The sequence below is a fragment of the Chelon labrosus genome, assembly GCF_963514085.1.
Source record: "Chelon labrosus genome assembly, chromosome: 4".
In the NCBI taxonomy this organism is placed as follows: domain Eukaryota; kingdom Metazoa; phylum Chordata; class Actinopteri; order Mugiliformes; family Mugilidae; genus Chelon; species Chelon labrosus.
Genome location: NC_140340.1, coordinates 31,638,423 through 31,652,972, shown reverse-complemented (window position 1 = coordinate 31,652,972; position 14,550 = coordinate 31,638,423). Strand labels below are relative to the sequence as shown.

The 14,550-nt window shown below is 40.6% G+C and overlaps 1 protein-coding gene across 1 annotated transcript; it reads left to right on the top strand.

Annotated features, from left to right (window-relative positions):
• Positions 1 to 650: 650 nt before the first annotated feature.
• bin2b (bridging integrator 2b) lies at positions 651 to 13,237 on the top strand. Its single transcript, XM_084542617.1, has 12 exons — positions 651 to 1,205; positions 4,390 to 4,470; positions 5,454 to 5,508; positions 5,910 to 6,004; positions 7,549 to 7,644; positions 7,810 to 7,917; positions 8,015 to 8,100; positions 8,451 to 8,526; positions 8,684 to 8,766; positions 9,231 to 9,924; positions 11,213 to 11,305; positions 12,680 to 13,237. The coding sequence occupies exons 1-12, from the start codon at positions 1,113 to 1,115 to the stop codon at positions 12,788 to 12,790; spliced, it is 1,671 nt and encodes a 556-aa protein (XP_084398743.1). The 5' UTR covers positions 651 to 1,112; the 3' UTR covers positions 12,791 to 13,237.
• Positions 13,238 to 14,550: the final 1,313 nt, after the last annotated feature.

Here is a 14,550-nt window from a genome sequence, read left to right as displayed (position 1 = left end):
TGGGAGCTATCAAGGGGTTAGGGAAGGTTCCCAGAGGGATTCCCATAAAAAGAAATTCTCTAATGCTTCTACAAAAGTAACTTTCCACACCCTGGACTATACAGGTCAATACTGGAACATATTAGTCATATAACTATGTAGATGTGGTAATGACAGCACCTTGGCAAACCAGGTGGCTGGGATTACAAATGAGCTGATATGAAATGTGATAAAGAAACAGGCCAATCAGACACAATGCGGACGTTAATATCGGATGTGGATAAGCGTGTCCGTTGTTCTGCCACGTAGATATAATAAATCGACTAGAACTAATAATATATGATTAACAAACACACACAGCATTGTGTAATCCTTTGGTTTGTGTCAGTGATAATGTACCCTCAGGCCATCAGACTCCTGAACAGTTCATCCAACACTGGCTCACTTGTAAAACACTAAAAAGTAGATATGTAGTTATATTTATGTGGGCTACTGGGAGCAGCTGCAGCTTTTTATTTATTGCTTTTTTTTTAGTAAGGGAGACTTTCAATGTAAAATTTCATTGTACCGTCTTGAATCTTCAATCTAGTTTCAAAAAATCCGATGCTTTTGAGGAGCACTTGAAGGCAGCATCGTCCACTGCCGCTATCCCCTCGCTTCCCGTGCCCACGTCACGTTGCTGAATCAGCTCTGCATCACCGGAGGATCGTAATTTACGCACATAATTTTCAGGTGAGCTGTGGGATGGCTTTACGGGACAGCAGGTGGGAGCGGCGTGAGGTTTCTCAGCAGTGCAAACAATTTTTTTTTTTTCCCCAGCAGATTAGGACACGCAGAACCAGTTCAAAGTAACTCCTTTGACAAGTTTGAACAAGACGAGCAAACTCTCTCCGGCTGATGATGATGATGACGGAGTCAAGGGTTGCGCTCCTGCAGGGACGATCCTGAGTTCCGCCTGTCTGCATGTGTGTGTGTGTGTGCGTGTGTGCGTGTTTCTGTGTCTTGACATGGGTGCTGTTTACTCCACCTCCGCCGCCTTGAGTTGAAGTCAGTTGAGCCGCGCCGCGCGCAGGAAGCAGACGAGAGGTGGACTGCGCGCAGGGAGGAGAATCATCAGAAAGACACGGTCGAAGATGGCAGAGAATAAGATGGGCCCGAACATCCAGGCTGGAGCCGGATTCCTCGCGAAACGGGTCCAGAAGTCTCTGAATCGAGCTCAGGAGAAGGTGAGCCGAGGAAATTCAAATTTGTAAAAAATGACTCCAGGTCACGTTTCACTTCTTAATTTGGGCTCATTGCGTTGCCACGAGTGGTAACACACGAGGCAGATTTATTTGAGATTAGTGTGTCAACAAGTTGAATCCAGGGTTTAAATCACAGTGTTTTGCTTAGAATAACTAAGCTTTCTTTCTTTGGAAAAATATCTGAAGGGAAGTGTAGCTTCTAGAGTTGTTCACAAGAAACTTTTAAGTCACTTTTACAAATAAGAGAATGTGTAAAGATGTCTGTTCTGCTTATGAATCATGTCATCTCAAGCTGTCCTCCCATCCCCAAAGTATGTACCAATATCTAGGTATGCACCAAGGTATAAGAACATAAAATCATGCCAAGCCTATTAACAGGAGCTCATGATTAACGGAAACTTTGATGCTGACCACAATAGGCAAAACACTCTCTGTTCAGTGTATGAGACTCTAAATCCCTTGCTCTTAGCCTTGTCCATCCCTTGTTTAAGCCACTGCATTAATAAACCAGTATCTTGGACTCTCCCTGTCTGAGCACTACGTTGTTGTTCAGTTTAGTACAGCTGTATGCGGACAGACAAAAGCCGCCACTTCCTGACTTTACACTTCCTCTCACTTGCTGCGCCTTTCTCACTCAGTTTGTGGTTGACTTGTTTGATTTCACTGCTCCACCTAAAAACAGCAGCTACAGACATTTTTGCAAGTACGCCGAAGCACAGAGACTTAGGAGATTGCGATTTTGGAGAATCTGGGACTTTTTTTTTCTTAATTGTGAAAAAGGTGGAAGTGATGATAGGGGCCTTTGTTCAGATTTCAAGTTAAAGGTCATATGGTGTGCCATTCAGACTTTTCAAACAGCTGCAGGCATTGGACTGTGAAGGACACCATAATTACTAACCATGTGTGTCTAGTTTTGGTAAGCCACAGGAGTATGATAAAGCATGATGGAGTTTGATGATCATTATGAATAGTGCTCAACCAACTTGCTTCATATAAGGTTTATATTAGCTTTATATTTACATCTATGTCAGTCTTAGATAATCCAGTGTCAGTAATTATTATAGCACAACTGTAGATTTGAGGCAGATTTTTGTTGTGAAGTGTTTTTAAACATGTTGCACCACATGTCATCTCCACAAAGTCGTTTAGTACCTATCCTCAGTGGTACTTTAGAGTTTTGTTCTGAGATGACTCATGCTGCACTGCAGGGGTGTGTACTAATTTTGCGCCCAGTCAAATCCTTTATTTATTTTGAGTGTGCTTTTAATGGCTTTTAATTTGTGTTCTATAGTTTCTTTTTATTCACTGGCTGACATTTAAAGGAGTGCCTCCTGTGTATTCAATAATGTGTTTATTTAACGTCACACTTTTACAACACTGTCGATACACATCATGTACATATATATAATACTGTCATAAATAATGCAGTTCAACCATGCAACCATTCTTATCTCTTGTCCAAATTAGGCACCTATGTTACCCATAATGCAAACTGACTGCCAAAGGTTCTATGGGAGATGCGTCATGCTAGTAACAGCTAACCTAGCCTCAAGCTATTAGCCTCGAGCTAAAATGAGGAGCCGGCTGCAGAGGTCTAGTAGGATCACTTCTTTCTCCTGACACATTACGCCAACAGATAACTGTTGGCTAGTATCAGGCTGTTTGGTGACCGTCTCCACAAAACAGTTTTAGCTGTGTGTCCTGCACATGGTTTACTGTTTCCTCTTCTGCTGCTACCTTACTGGTATAGAAAGTAATCAGTGTTTGTCACTGCTAATTCTTTTGTCAGCTTGAGCCTTTACTCCACACCTGCAGACATATTTTATTTTCAGATCTGTGGTTTTCATTTGACTCGTAACACAATTTGAGGATTTTTTTCCACATGTGCAGTATCACTTCCCAGCACTTGTAAGCAGATTTAACGTCCAAACTTTTTGGAGTTCCCCTTTATACTGTGTGCACAATGAGGCAAGTTGCAGTTTTGAGGATTGGTTTTATTATTTTATTGTTTTATATTATCAACAACAGTGATCTTGGTCAATCCAACCTGTTAGTAAACCTCAAACCTGAGTATTTAAGTAAGTGAAAGTGAGGTTTTGGCTTTTGCACGAGAATATCTGTGTGTGCAGGATTACTACGCAACTCAAAGAAAAACAAAAATATTCCCATCTCACTTCTTTATTTTCATCTTTTAAAGTCAGAATAATATACAACTCAAACTTTACCATTAAAAGAAATTTCAGACATTTAAAAAAATAAATCGGTGACCAATATAGCCACCCTTCTTTTCAATAACACTCAAAGGTCTTCCATCCATGGACTCTGTCTGTTTCTTGATCAGTTGACCATTAACTTTTTGTGCAGCAGCAACCACAGCCTCCCAGACACTGTTCAGAGAGGTGTACTGTTTTCCTTCTCTGTACATCTCACGTTTAAGAAGGGTCCACAAGTTCTCAATAGGGTTTAGGTCAGGTGAAGAAGGGGCCCATGCCATTGTTCTTTTATCTTTAAGGCCTTTACTGGTTAGCCACGCAGGGGAGGACTTTGGTGCATGAGATGGAGCACTGTCCTGCATCAAAACCATGGTCTTATGAAAGATGCAGACTTTTTCCTGTACCACTGTGTGAAGAAAGTGTCTTCTAGAAACTGGCAGTAAGTTTGGGAGTTGAGTTTGAGTCCATCTTCAACCCGAATAGGTCCGACAAGCTCATCTTTAATAACTCCAGCCCATACCAGTACCCCAGCTCCACCTTGCTGGCGTCTGTTTTGGGGTGGATTTCTGGTTTCCTGGTAGCTTCACATTTGATTCTTCTTAACATGTTTCTTGCGACCCTTTTGGCTATTTGCCACAAAATGTTTGATGATTCTCTGGCCACCTCCTAATATTTTGTCAATTTCAAGAGGGCTGAATCCCTCTGAAATGTTTTATAGTTTTTGACTTTTCAGAGTCTGTTGAAATCATTACACAAATGCACATCACCTGGTATACTTAAATCCAATAGACATTCAAGTTTATTCAGCTTGAAGTTGGAAAGTATGGATAAAAATGATGATATGGTCAAAATACTCACTTGCCTAATAATTGTGCACACAGTGTATTGATGCACAAAACCCATAGGTATCTGTTTTTGAAGCTTTCTCACTCTAACCTGTTCTCCTCTTTCAGGTCCTCCAGAGACTGGGTAAAACCATGGAGACTAAGGATGAACAGTTCGAGCTCTGTTTCCAGAACCTCAACAAACAACAGGTGCTCCAACTCATAACCATTTCAATGCAAGGAGGTGTCTCTATATTGCTTTACAAAAATGTTTGTAATGAGACCAGCTTTCCTTCTTACTAACTATACCTTTTACATTTTTACCAGTGTTCTCAGCTGAACGCTGCTTTGTTTCTGTTGTTGCGTTGAGACGCCAACCCGCAAGTTCAGACAATCAACTTGGCCTTGAAAACAGGAGGCAGCTCTGCCATTTTCTTATCTATTCTTCATTAGTACTGCTTGTTATGTCTCCCCTAGAGATCTCTGTAACAACATTACCCTTCACTGAAATAAGATAGGATGTGCTCACATTTACATTTGTGAATTACGTATAAACTGATAACAATTTTGCTCTGGGAAGGAGTTTAACAGGCTGTTTGCAGACTGTTTAACTTTGAAAAGCTAAATAAATTGCACCTTTACCCAAGACAATACAGTCATGGGTATTGCTTCACACCACCGTACTTGGATAACTATTTCTCATGATATGAATTACTGACTCACTACATTGACTGTGTGCCTGTCGTGTCCTTGCACTGTGGTTCCACTGTGCTTTAGCATTCAACTGCAACAGTCATTTGTGGCCACCACTGCCTCTGTTAGGGAAATATTCCATATTCACTTTTAAGTTGCTCAGAGCTCATTCAGAGCAACACGAAGGACGTCTACATGCTGACAAGACATGCTGCTTTCACTTCACTACAACCACATCAAATGTTGTGAATGTTATTTAATTTAAACTCAGTGCTGCGGTCACACAGTCAGGTATTGTGATTATGTGCAGGCTGATGCAGAAAAGGTTACACTACAAACAAAAGCATCCTGCAGTCCAAAATATCTACACCGATTTTTATCATTATAGGCTGGAAAGGAAATGATGCAGCATGAGTGGGTCAGATGGCCCGTGTAGATACTGTTGCTGGGTGGCACTGAATTTCACTTTACCGCGTTCTCTGCTTTGCTTCTGCACACAGATCGACGGAAGCAGGTTGTTTAAAGACGTCAAAGCCTACCATACAGCAGTGAAAGGTAGGTTTTAAAAACACTTCCACAAGACTGCGTTAAGAGAACACCACTCTTTGCTCAGGAGGGCTGCTCAAGATTAGAGAAGTGAATTTCTTCTATTCTTGGTCGATTTATGCAATTCTGTCCACGTTGCCAAGTTGCACAACAACAAATGAAATCCGTTGATAAAACAGCTGACGCAGCATTGTACATGTGTGATTCATGAAGAAACTGTTGTGTTCCTAGTCTTGCATTGTTCCTGAATTGCGAGCTCCGGTCAGGAAATCATTGTTGTTTCGAGCTTCTCGGCGTGGGTGTAGCAGCAGCACCGCAAACCATAAAAACAATACCACTACAGTGCTGTGTATGCAGCTGAAGTTGATCCTAATGGAGTTTACATTTTAAGATTTTCTTGTTTTCTCCAGCTGTGCATGAGACGTCCAAACGGCTGTCCCAGACGCTGCGAGACGTCTACGAATCAGATTGGAACGGAGTGGAGGACCTCGCTGTCATTACCGAAGTATGATTATGATTTGAGGTTTCTGTGAATATTTGCTTCTGTCCTAATCTGTGTGTCTCACATTGGTTTTAAATTAGGTTCATTTTAGTTGGTCAGGCTTATTTTGAGGAAATTTAAGACAAAAAGGTTAATCTACGTTACCATGGAAACATATACTGCACTTTAAGACTAGACTGGTAAACAGGCATACTATAACAACAAGCTGGTTGACATATGATCACGTACTGCTTATGTTTATATGGCAAAGAGATAAGTTTCACAATCCTATACTTACTCTCTCTTGGTGGTTTCCACCCACTCTTGAGGATAATGAGAATATTTCTTTGATGTCTGTTTAGTTTTGGGCAGGTATAAATAATGTGTTTATCACAGCTTTTAGACTGGAAGTAGTTGTCAGCTGTTGCTGGAAACAATGCTGTTGTTGGGAGTGTTAACTTTAAAGATGCTGCCGGTGAAACTGAAACTATGTGCAAGCAGCTGTCCTAACATAGCGAGGCTCAAGTCTTGTCTGAAGAAGAGTCTGCAAACACTCCATCTAGATTTGAACCGATACAGAAGGAAAAAAATTAATTCTGCACGCAATGAGATAGTCCTGCCGTCAATCAGGTTTACTGGTCTACAAAACCTGAGCATATGGTTTGAGTGGCCCAGCAGTTAATGAATCCAGTTCATAATCAGTTCTCAACAGAGTGACTCCAAACCAACTCCCTAACACAAAAATGTGTAGGCAGGGAAGCTGGTGTGGCTTCTAGGCTGGAGGGGAGCTGTAGTGTCAGGAAATAATTCTATATAGGTTTGTTACAACAAATGACCCCCTTCACTGTTAAACGTTGCTGTCATTATAGTATTTTTTTTTATCACTATGTTCCTAAATGTTGCTCAAATGTAAACAACTGTAAAACAAAAAAAAAAAAAAAAAAGGTTTCAGGTTCAAGAAAACTCAACAGTTGCAAAAGCGTTTTTTAGTTTCGTATGTTTTAGCTTGAGATGACTGAGAATCTGCATAAGCTTATTTCTGTATGGAGACATACCCCACTGAGATGTTGTTCTGTGACCTACCAAAAATTCTGACATATATTCCAGACAACCATCAGGCATAACATAATGACCACTGACAAGTGAAATGAATAACAGTGATTATCTCTTCATCACAGCACCTGTTAGTGGGAGGGATATAATGGGCATTTTGTCCCCAAAGTTGCAAGTGTAAGGATTTGAGCGAGTTTGTCAGGGGCCCATCTCCAAAACTGCAGCTCTTGTGGGGTGTCCAAGGTCTATAGTTGTTGGGATCTATCAAAAGTGGTTCAAGGAAGGAACAGCGGTGAACCGGTGACAGGGTCGTGGGTGGCCATGACCCTATATAGCGAGTCTACTAATACATTGAGCACACACTGTGAGAGCTTTTCATATAGTGAAACAGCATTCAAGTTCCTCCTTCTGAAACAGCCCTCTGCTGAAATAAGAATTAGGTTTAGTTTATTTGGTCTAGGATGTACAAAGAGCTTTTCCACTTACACCGGTGGAACGCAACCTGTGTCTTTCAGAGTGAAGACTTGCTTTGGAACGACTTTGAAGAGAAACTAAATGACCAGATTGTCCGCACCATGGAGAACTATACCAGCCAGTTCCCAGAGGTCAAGGTAACCTAACGCTTTCGAACTTGAATCACTTCCTGCATAACTGCATGCAAATGCTGCAGTGACTGTTTTGGCTTCTCGCATGCTACTTGTCTGACTTTTTTTTTTCCTCTTTTTGGCAAGCGTCATGTTTACTTGAAAGAAAATGTCTGTTGTGTTTTTTTTTAGGAAAGGGTGGCTAAACGTGGCCGCAAGCTGGTGGACTACGATTCAGCACGTCATCACCTGGAGGCCCTGCAGAGTGCCAAGAAAAAGGATGAGGCCAAAATAGCCAAGGTAGCATCACTGTTAAAGTTACAACACAGTGACAGTTTGTAGGTGTGGTTTCAACTCTAAGGTGTTTTTAAATGTTCTTTCAAATCCTCTTTAACAGGCAGAAGAGGAGTTCAACAAAGCCCAAAATGTCTTTGAAGAAATAAATAAAGAGCTGCGGGAGGAGTTGCCTGTTCTCCATCAGAGGTGCGGTTGACCGAGAGAGCAGCAGTGATCGGTCCTAAATGAGTGGAAGATCAGCAATAGCTGTTGTTATTCAAGACTGGAAAACTCACTTAAACTACTTGGAACTTGCAATATGTTAATTAAATGTTTAGTGTACAAAATCTGGGATTGTACTCATACAAATGTACTATACCATATTAAGAACTTTCAGATTTAATTTATGCAGAAAAATTCAGCAAAATTCTTATTGAACTGAATTATTTTTGGGCCTTTTAAGACTGCATTAGATAAACAGTGACGCGATGACTAGAAATCTGTTTGCTTGTCATGTGTATGAGCTGAAAACTAAACTCCCTTCTTTGTCTCTGCAGTCGGATAGGTTGCTATGTGACGGTCTTCCAAAACATATCAAACCTGAGAGATGTCTTCTATAAGGAAATGAGCGTGGTAAGATAAGACACGGACATTTTTTAAATTCCTTAATTTGATACTGGTAACATGACTCATTTTTTGTAAGAAATATGACAGAAACTCTTAAATTTACATTTTTTGCTGTTCTGATAGGTGGCTAGTTCGTGTGCTTATGTTGCACTTTGTATTACAGCTGAACCGTGAGCTGTACAATGTGATGAAGAAATTAGAGACTCAGCACTCAGGCAAAGCTTTCATCATCAAGGGTCTCAACAGGTAAGGTGATATGCTGCAGGTGTTGCCTCATATGTGGTTACAATGTTCCCAACAAGAAATGGCTTGTCTTGTAAGTAGGTGACACTCCTCATAAAGACGTGGCCAAAAGTATTGGTACTTTAATATCTCACTGAAACAAAACTGCATTCCTCCTGAAAAGTGTTGAAATTAAAAGCTCTTCAAACTTTGGTTAGCCCAGGATTAAAACAAAACTGTGAATAATTCTTACTTATTCCACAAAGGTATTCGGAAAGAGTCTGAATAAAATATGTGGATTGTAGTTTTCTTCAGTTACGCATTGTGTTCAATCTTATCAGTCATTCAGCCTGTTCAAATAGTACATATTGTACTGTGTATCATCTTGGGCACCACGGTAAGCATGGACAAGGAAAGGAAACATGAATGCTTTTATGGTCAAGGAAAAGTCAAGTCAAAATTAATTTCTTTTGTTACTCTTCAAATAGCACAGCAAGCAAGTCAAAGAAGAGAAAGTCCCTGGTTATCTCCAATCCCATCCCCTGCAATACAGCTTTCCCAGCTGACCATGTCTCCATGCATTCCTCCACCCAAAACGGCAAAGACGCTGCGCCCTCTTCCCCTGTCCAGCGAAGTCAAAGCATCTCCGAAGAGAGCAACCCAACAGACAAGAGCAGCGTGGCATCCAAAGATGTCAGCTCGTCAGACTCCGATCTCAGCTCCAGCGGCACCAACACACCCCAGAGGCAGTCGGTGTGTGACAATGAGAACAGCGACAGAAGCACAGGCAGTCGAAGTCCAGAGCACGCAGAGGCGGCGGCGGCGGCGGCGGCGGCGGCGGCGGCTGAGACGGAGGCAGAGCATGCCGCGACCCAGTCGGATGACTCTGGGGTGGGAGTACCAAAGTCAGAGGCTGCAAATCAGGATGTGACCAATCCATCAGATTCCGCAGATAGTGACGCCCTGCAAAGTCCCGATCAGGACACTGCGAGCGATCCACCACCAGAGGAGGTGAAGACCAACCCCGGACCAGTTCCAGCCCCTCGTCAGTCCTTCCACTCCACAGATGGATCCCCTCTGTTACCTGCTAAGGAGCAGGACGAGATGGAGGAAGGAACCCAGGACACAACTGAGTCAGGAGATGACCCCAGTTCTCACAATCCACCAGGCTTCCTTTACAAGGTACACAACAATGTGGCAGCAGTTAATATCTAGTGTATAAATACCAATATGAAAGGAGACTCTCCCTGCAGAGCTGAATGCAGCTGAATTGGCAGCTTTAAATAATGAATGAATGTCCACAAGTTAACTGTTTTATTTTGCTGTCATAGCTCTAATGAATACTATTGTTTCCTACAGGAGTTGGTAGAGACCAAAAACAACTAAAGGAAACATATATATATAGATATATATATTTCACATGTGGTCCGTAACATAAATAAACGCTAAACTTTAAACAGAGGTCATGATATGTCGGTGTGTATTCACACCTAAATTTCTTTATTTAGAATTTTTGGCCAGGGTGAGATGTTATGATCATTATCAGAATATTAGCTTAGCACAAAGGCTGAAAGTATGGAGCTAACCTGGCTACAGCATCAGAAAGGTTTACAGCTCCTAAGGAACAGAATTGGTTTAATTTACAGACAAAGTGAAATCTAAAAATGAGAAATACAGAAATTATAAAAAGACAACCACAAAACAAAGTGGTAGTTTGAAGAATGGTAACACAGTAAGGGCATCTTTTACATGGTTAAAGAAACTGCAGATCTGTCACCAGCTCGCTTCAAGCTACTGGAAAAACTAGGCTGTAGCTTAAAACCCCTGTATGGACTGAACTGAGCAAGAGGGTGTTTTTGTGTTTACACGATTAACTTTACATGTGTTACTTCTTCTTTCAAGTCCAGTTTGACTTTGTTAGAGATCATATTTTTAAAATAGACTTAGCCGTAAAGCATGTATCAACTTTCCATTTCACTTTAATATAGAAAGTGAAGATATGTCAGAGAAAATTGAGACTGCCTCTCACAGGGCTACTCTAACTGCACAACAAACAATGTTTCCTCGCTTCTGCACACAGAGGTATCCGTTAGAAATTTTTACCCAGGACAATCAGACTCTCTACAAAGTTACAAATTTAAAAGGCGTGTTTAGCTAAATTTTATATATATATATATAAAAATAAACAAAAAATCTAATTTAGCTCTAGTGGCGTCCAGCCTTGCAGATAGCCTTGTTTAATTTTTCTAAGTTGTGAGGGGTCTTTCTTCAAAACGTGTTTGTGTCATTTTTCCAATCTGTGAGCACCACAGACAAAATGCACTTACCTTCAATATATCCAACAACTGATGCTACCAATATCTGGAAAATGATGAATGATTCTAATGAAGTGGCACTGTCAAATTACCAGATATCTGTGGTAATGCTTGGTGAAAGAGGCGGCATTAATGTGGCCTGTGTTTTACACCAGGGAGTGGCAGCAGAGAGCCATGCAGCTTCTGAAGACGGCCAGCTCCACTTTGAGCAGGGAGACGTAATCCTGGTGCTTGCCGACACTCTTGAGGTTTGTGTGTGTGTGTGTGTGTGTGTGTGTACTTGTAAAGTATAGCTCACTTCCTGCCTCACTCTGGAGATTACACACTTCCTGTAAACTCTGGACATGGATATGTCATTTAGCCCAGTACACTATGAGGATTTGTTGTTTTTGGTTTAGCCCGTATGTGCAACCTGCTGATGATTAACATTTTTAATGCCATGCTTACTTTTCTCTTTCTGAGGATTTTTTTGCTTCTTGTTTGTGTAAAAATGTGTCACAGTGAGAGATTTCAACAGCAGATAAAATGCCCTCTGACAGCAAATCCTTCTAAATTAAAATGTATTTACTGAACATCTGGGGCTGTATTGACAAAACATTCTTGGCCTAAAAAGAGCTCCTAGCTGGCTGAGTAAGGAGAAACATCTATGAAATAAGGGGTGACATTGTTTTATAAATCATTGAAGCACTAAAAGTAGCTCCTCAGACCGAAATTAGAGGTAACTCCTGGGTCACTAAGACCTACTCACAGTCAGTCAAATCCTGTAGGTAACTGACATTACACATTAGGATCAACATCTTGGAAAAATACCAGCAATCACAAACTTTTAAACAGAAAATAAATGATGAAGTCAGCTCCCCAATAGATCACAATAATCCTGTAACACTGGGCACAATAGTTTGTGCTCGAGCTTGGCATATATCCCTCATCAGTGCCAGTTTTCATCAAATACACCATTCTGAGTGGCACCATGTATCACCTCCTGTGTTACAAGAACCTTAGCAATTTATAAATCCAAATCTGCATATATGTAGGATGCCCCTTTGTTCTGGGAGTAGTCGTTTAGAACAGGCGTCTTGACTATCTCTCAACAGCTGCAGGTTTCTTGAACAGAAAGAATCAGAATCAGTATGTTTGTACATACAAGGAATTTGCTTTGGTGTTGTTACGCATAAAATAAAATAAAATATAGAATATAGAAACTATAGAACTTACTACTACTAAACTGGAAGGTTACATTTATTATTGCGACTCTTTACGGCAGTGTAAGCTCCTTGATGGGCGGTTTATGTCTAGCATTAGCATACTATAGTATCTGCAGTGTTTTTTTATTCCATGTTTATTGGACTTGAAGCTTAAATTGAACTGTATCAATTGCTGCTCTGTTTGATATTTGACGGGGGTTATTATAAGTTGTAATAAGTTAGGAGGAAGTGTTTGGAAAGATGAATGATTCCCAGTGGAAGGATAAGACACCAGATTGACCCAGATTTTTTTTGTCAGTCCCTTATAAAGCAAGAAATCCCACCAAAAGTATATTCTAAAAGTGACACCATAACTGATCAGAGGGTGGATTAGTATCACTAAGATCTGGCATGTGTTTACTGTTTGTGTCTCAACAGGAAGGCCTGGTGAGGGGGATCAGGGAGGAGAGCTGGAACCAGCACCACGATCTAGAAAATCACTCTGGGATCTTCTCAGAAAAACTCATTCAGCCCGCTCAGGCGGAGTGAGTCTGTGATGCGTGTTTTTTTCCCTTTTCTATCAAGCAGTTATGGTGACTCACACTCTCTCTCTCTCACACACACACACACACACACCCCCACACATACACTCACACACACACACACACACACACACACACACACACACACACACACACACACACACACACACACAGGGAGTGAACCCATATGTTTTGGGTGCAGAAGCTGTACAAACAGATGAGCACAGGTCCCTCGTGGTTTTCTGCACGCTGTGATGTTGCAACTTGTGGAACAAAAGCAAATGAGCCGCAGAACATTTTGTAAGAGATGAAGAGAAGTTTGGAAATCTACAGTATTTTGCTTTTTTTTTTTTTTTGTATTTTTCAATTCTTTTTCTAAGACACTGTGAACAAATCTTTTAAGCTGATGTTATCATCTTGTTTTAAACTTTCCAATAAAGTTCAAAATAAAAGAGATGATGGTCTTCTATTACATTTTCATCTAGCAAGGTTTTGCTTGATGCCATTTATGCGGTTGATCAAATAAATTTGTAAGCTAACAGAACAGAAGGGGATGCGTGTTCATTTTTGCAAATAATGGATATTGTTGCGGCAAGCTCACAGATAAACAGGCTTGCCTCAAGAAAGCGCTGCAATGGTTCAGTCAGTGGAATGTGAAAATAATGTCAAGACCACGAAAAAGTGAGGCACACTTACTGAGTATGAGAAGTCTTTGGAATGGGGTTCTGACTTTCCTATAGTTTGGCAGCTCTACAGAATGGAAAATAAGGAGCTGAAGACAGCATGTAGGAATCAGACAATCTAATGGAATGTGTTGGATGAGTTTAGGTTTGGGTTTGGTAGGATTGCATTTTGCTGGGTCTCTAAACAAGTGTTTCCTTCAACAGTATTTTCCATGTTTTAATCTAATCATGAGGCAAATGCCACATTTTCAGAACATCTCTGTACCTTAATTATATTAATTGTCTGTGTAAAACTGTCATTGCATGTCACTGTAATTGTAAGGCAGTTCTGCCAACCATATTTCTGCCAACATTGTATATAGTTGGCAGAACTATATATTAGAGTCTTTGTATGCACTACTGCCAAAACATTTTACGTGGATGATAATAAAATGTCTTGTTTGACTACTAGACAGAAAGTAACGTTTTAGTATTTGTGTGATAGTAACATATGAATCTAGACGTCTACAGCCGTTCTAGCAACTCTTGTGAGGTTACAGCTTTTGGGTCAAGACACCCGAGTAAAGCAAATGTCTTTATTGCATGATTTCAAACGGGGTAGGTATGAAGTTAAAAAAATAATAATTCCACAGATGACCCTGATGAAGGCCTCAAGATAGTCTTTCCATGTACTGCTACTGTAAGAGTGGCTGGGGTTTTGACCTCTGTGTCCAAAATCTCTCCATATTTACAGTACATGTACACGGAACACTACTTTATGCACACATAATTTCAAAATGAAATATGTTTCATTCTTTCAGATTCAGAAATGACCATGTTCTATAATGCCATGAGATGCAATATGACAATTGGTAAATAAAATTTTGGACATATAGCAAGAAGTAGCTAAATGATTTAAGGAGTAATTGAAGATATCCTTCAATTGCCAGAAGATGGCAGAAAGTAATTACAGTTCATCCTCTGGACATTTTCTGTCTGGACCCAAGTAAATATCTGTCATTGAGTTAAATTTGTACATTTCAAATCGAACTGAGAGCACAGACAATAAGTACTTAACACGGGAGGAACTGTTTATGTTGTGGTT

What these genes read in the sequence shown, in the direction of transcription:
- bin2b (XM_084542617.1), top strand. Translation starts at nt 1,113, where the DNA reads ATGGCAGAGAATAAGATGGGCCCGAACATCCAGGCTGGAGCCGGATTC. An exon ending in GCCAGTTCCCAGAGGTCAAG is followed by an intron (nt 7,645 to 7,809) that starts GTAACCTAACGC and finishes GTTTTTTTTTAG; the next exon opens with GAAAGGGTGGCTAAACGTGG. An exon ending in TTGCCTGTTCTCCATCAGAG is followed by an intron (nt 8,101 to 8,450) that starts GTGCGGTTGACC and finishes TTGTCTCTGCAG; the next exon opens with TCGGATAGGTTGCTATGTGA.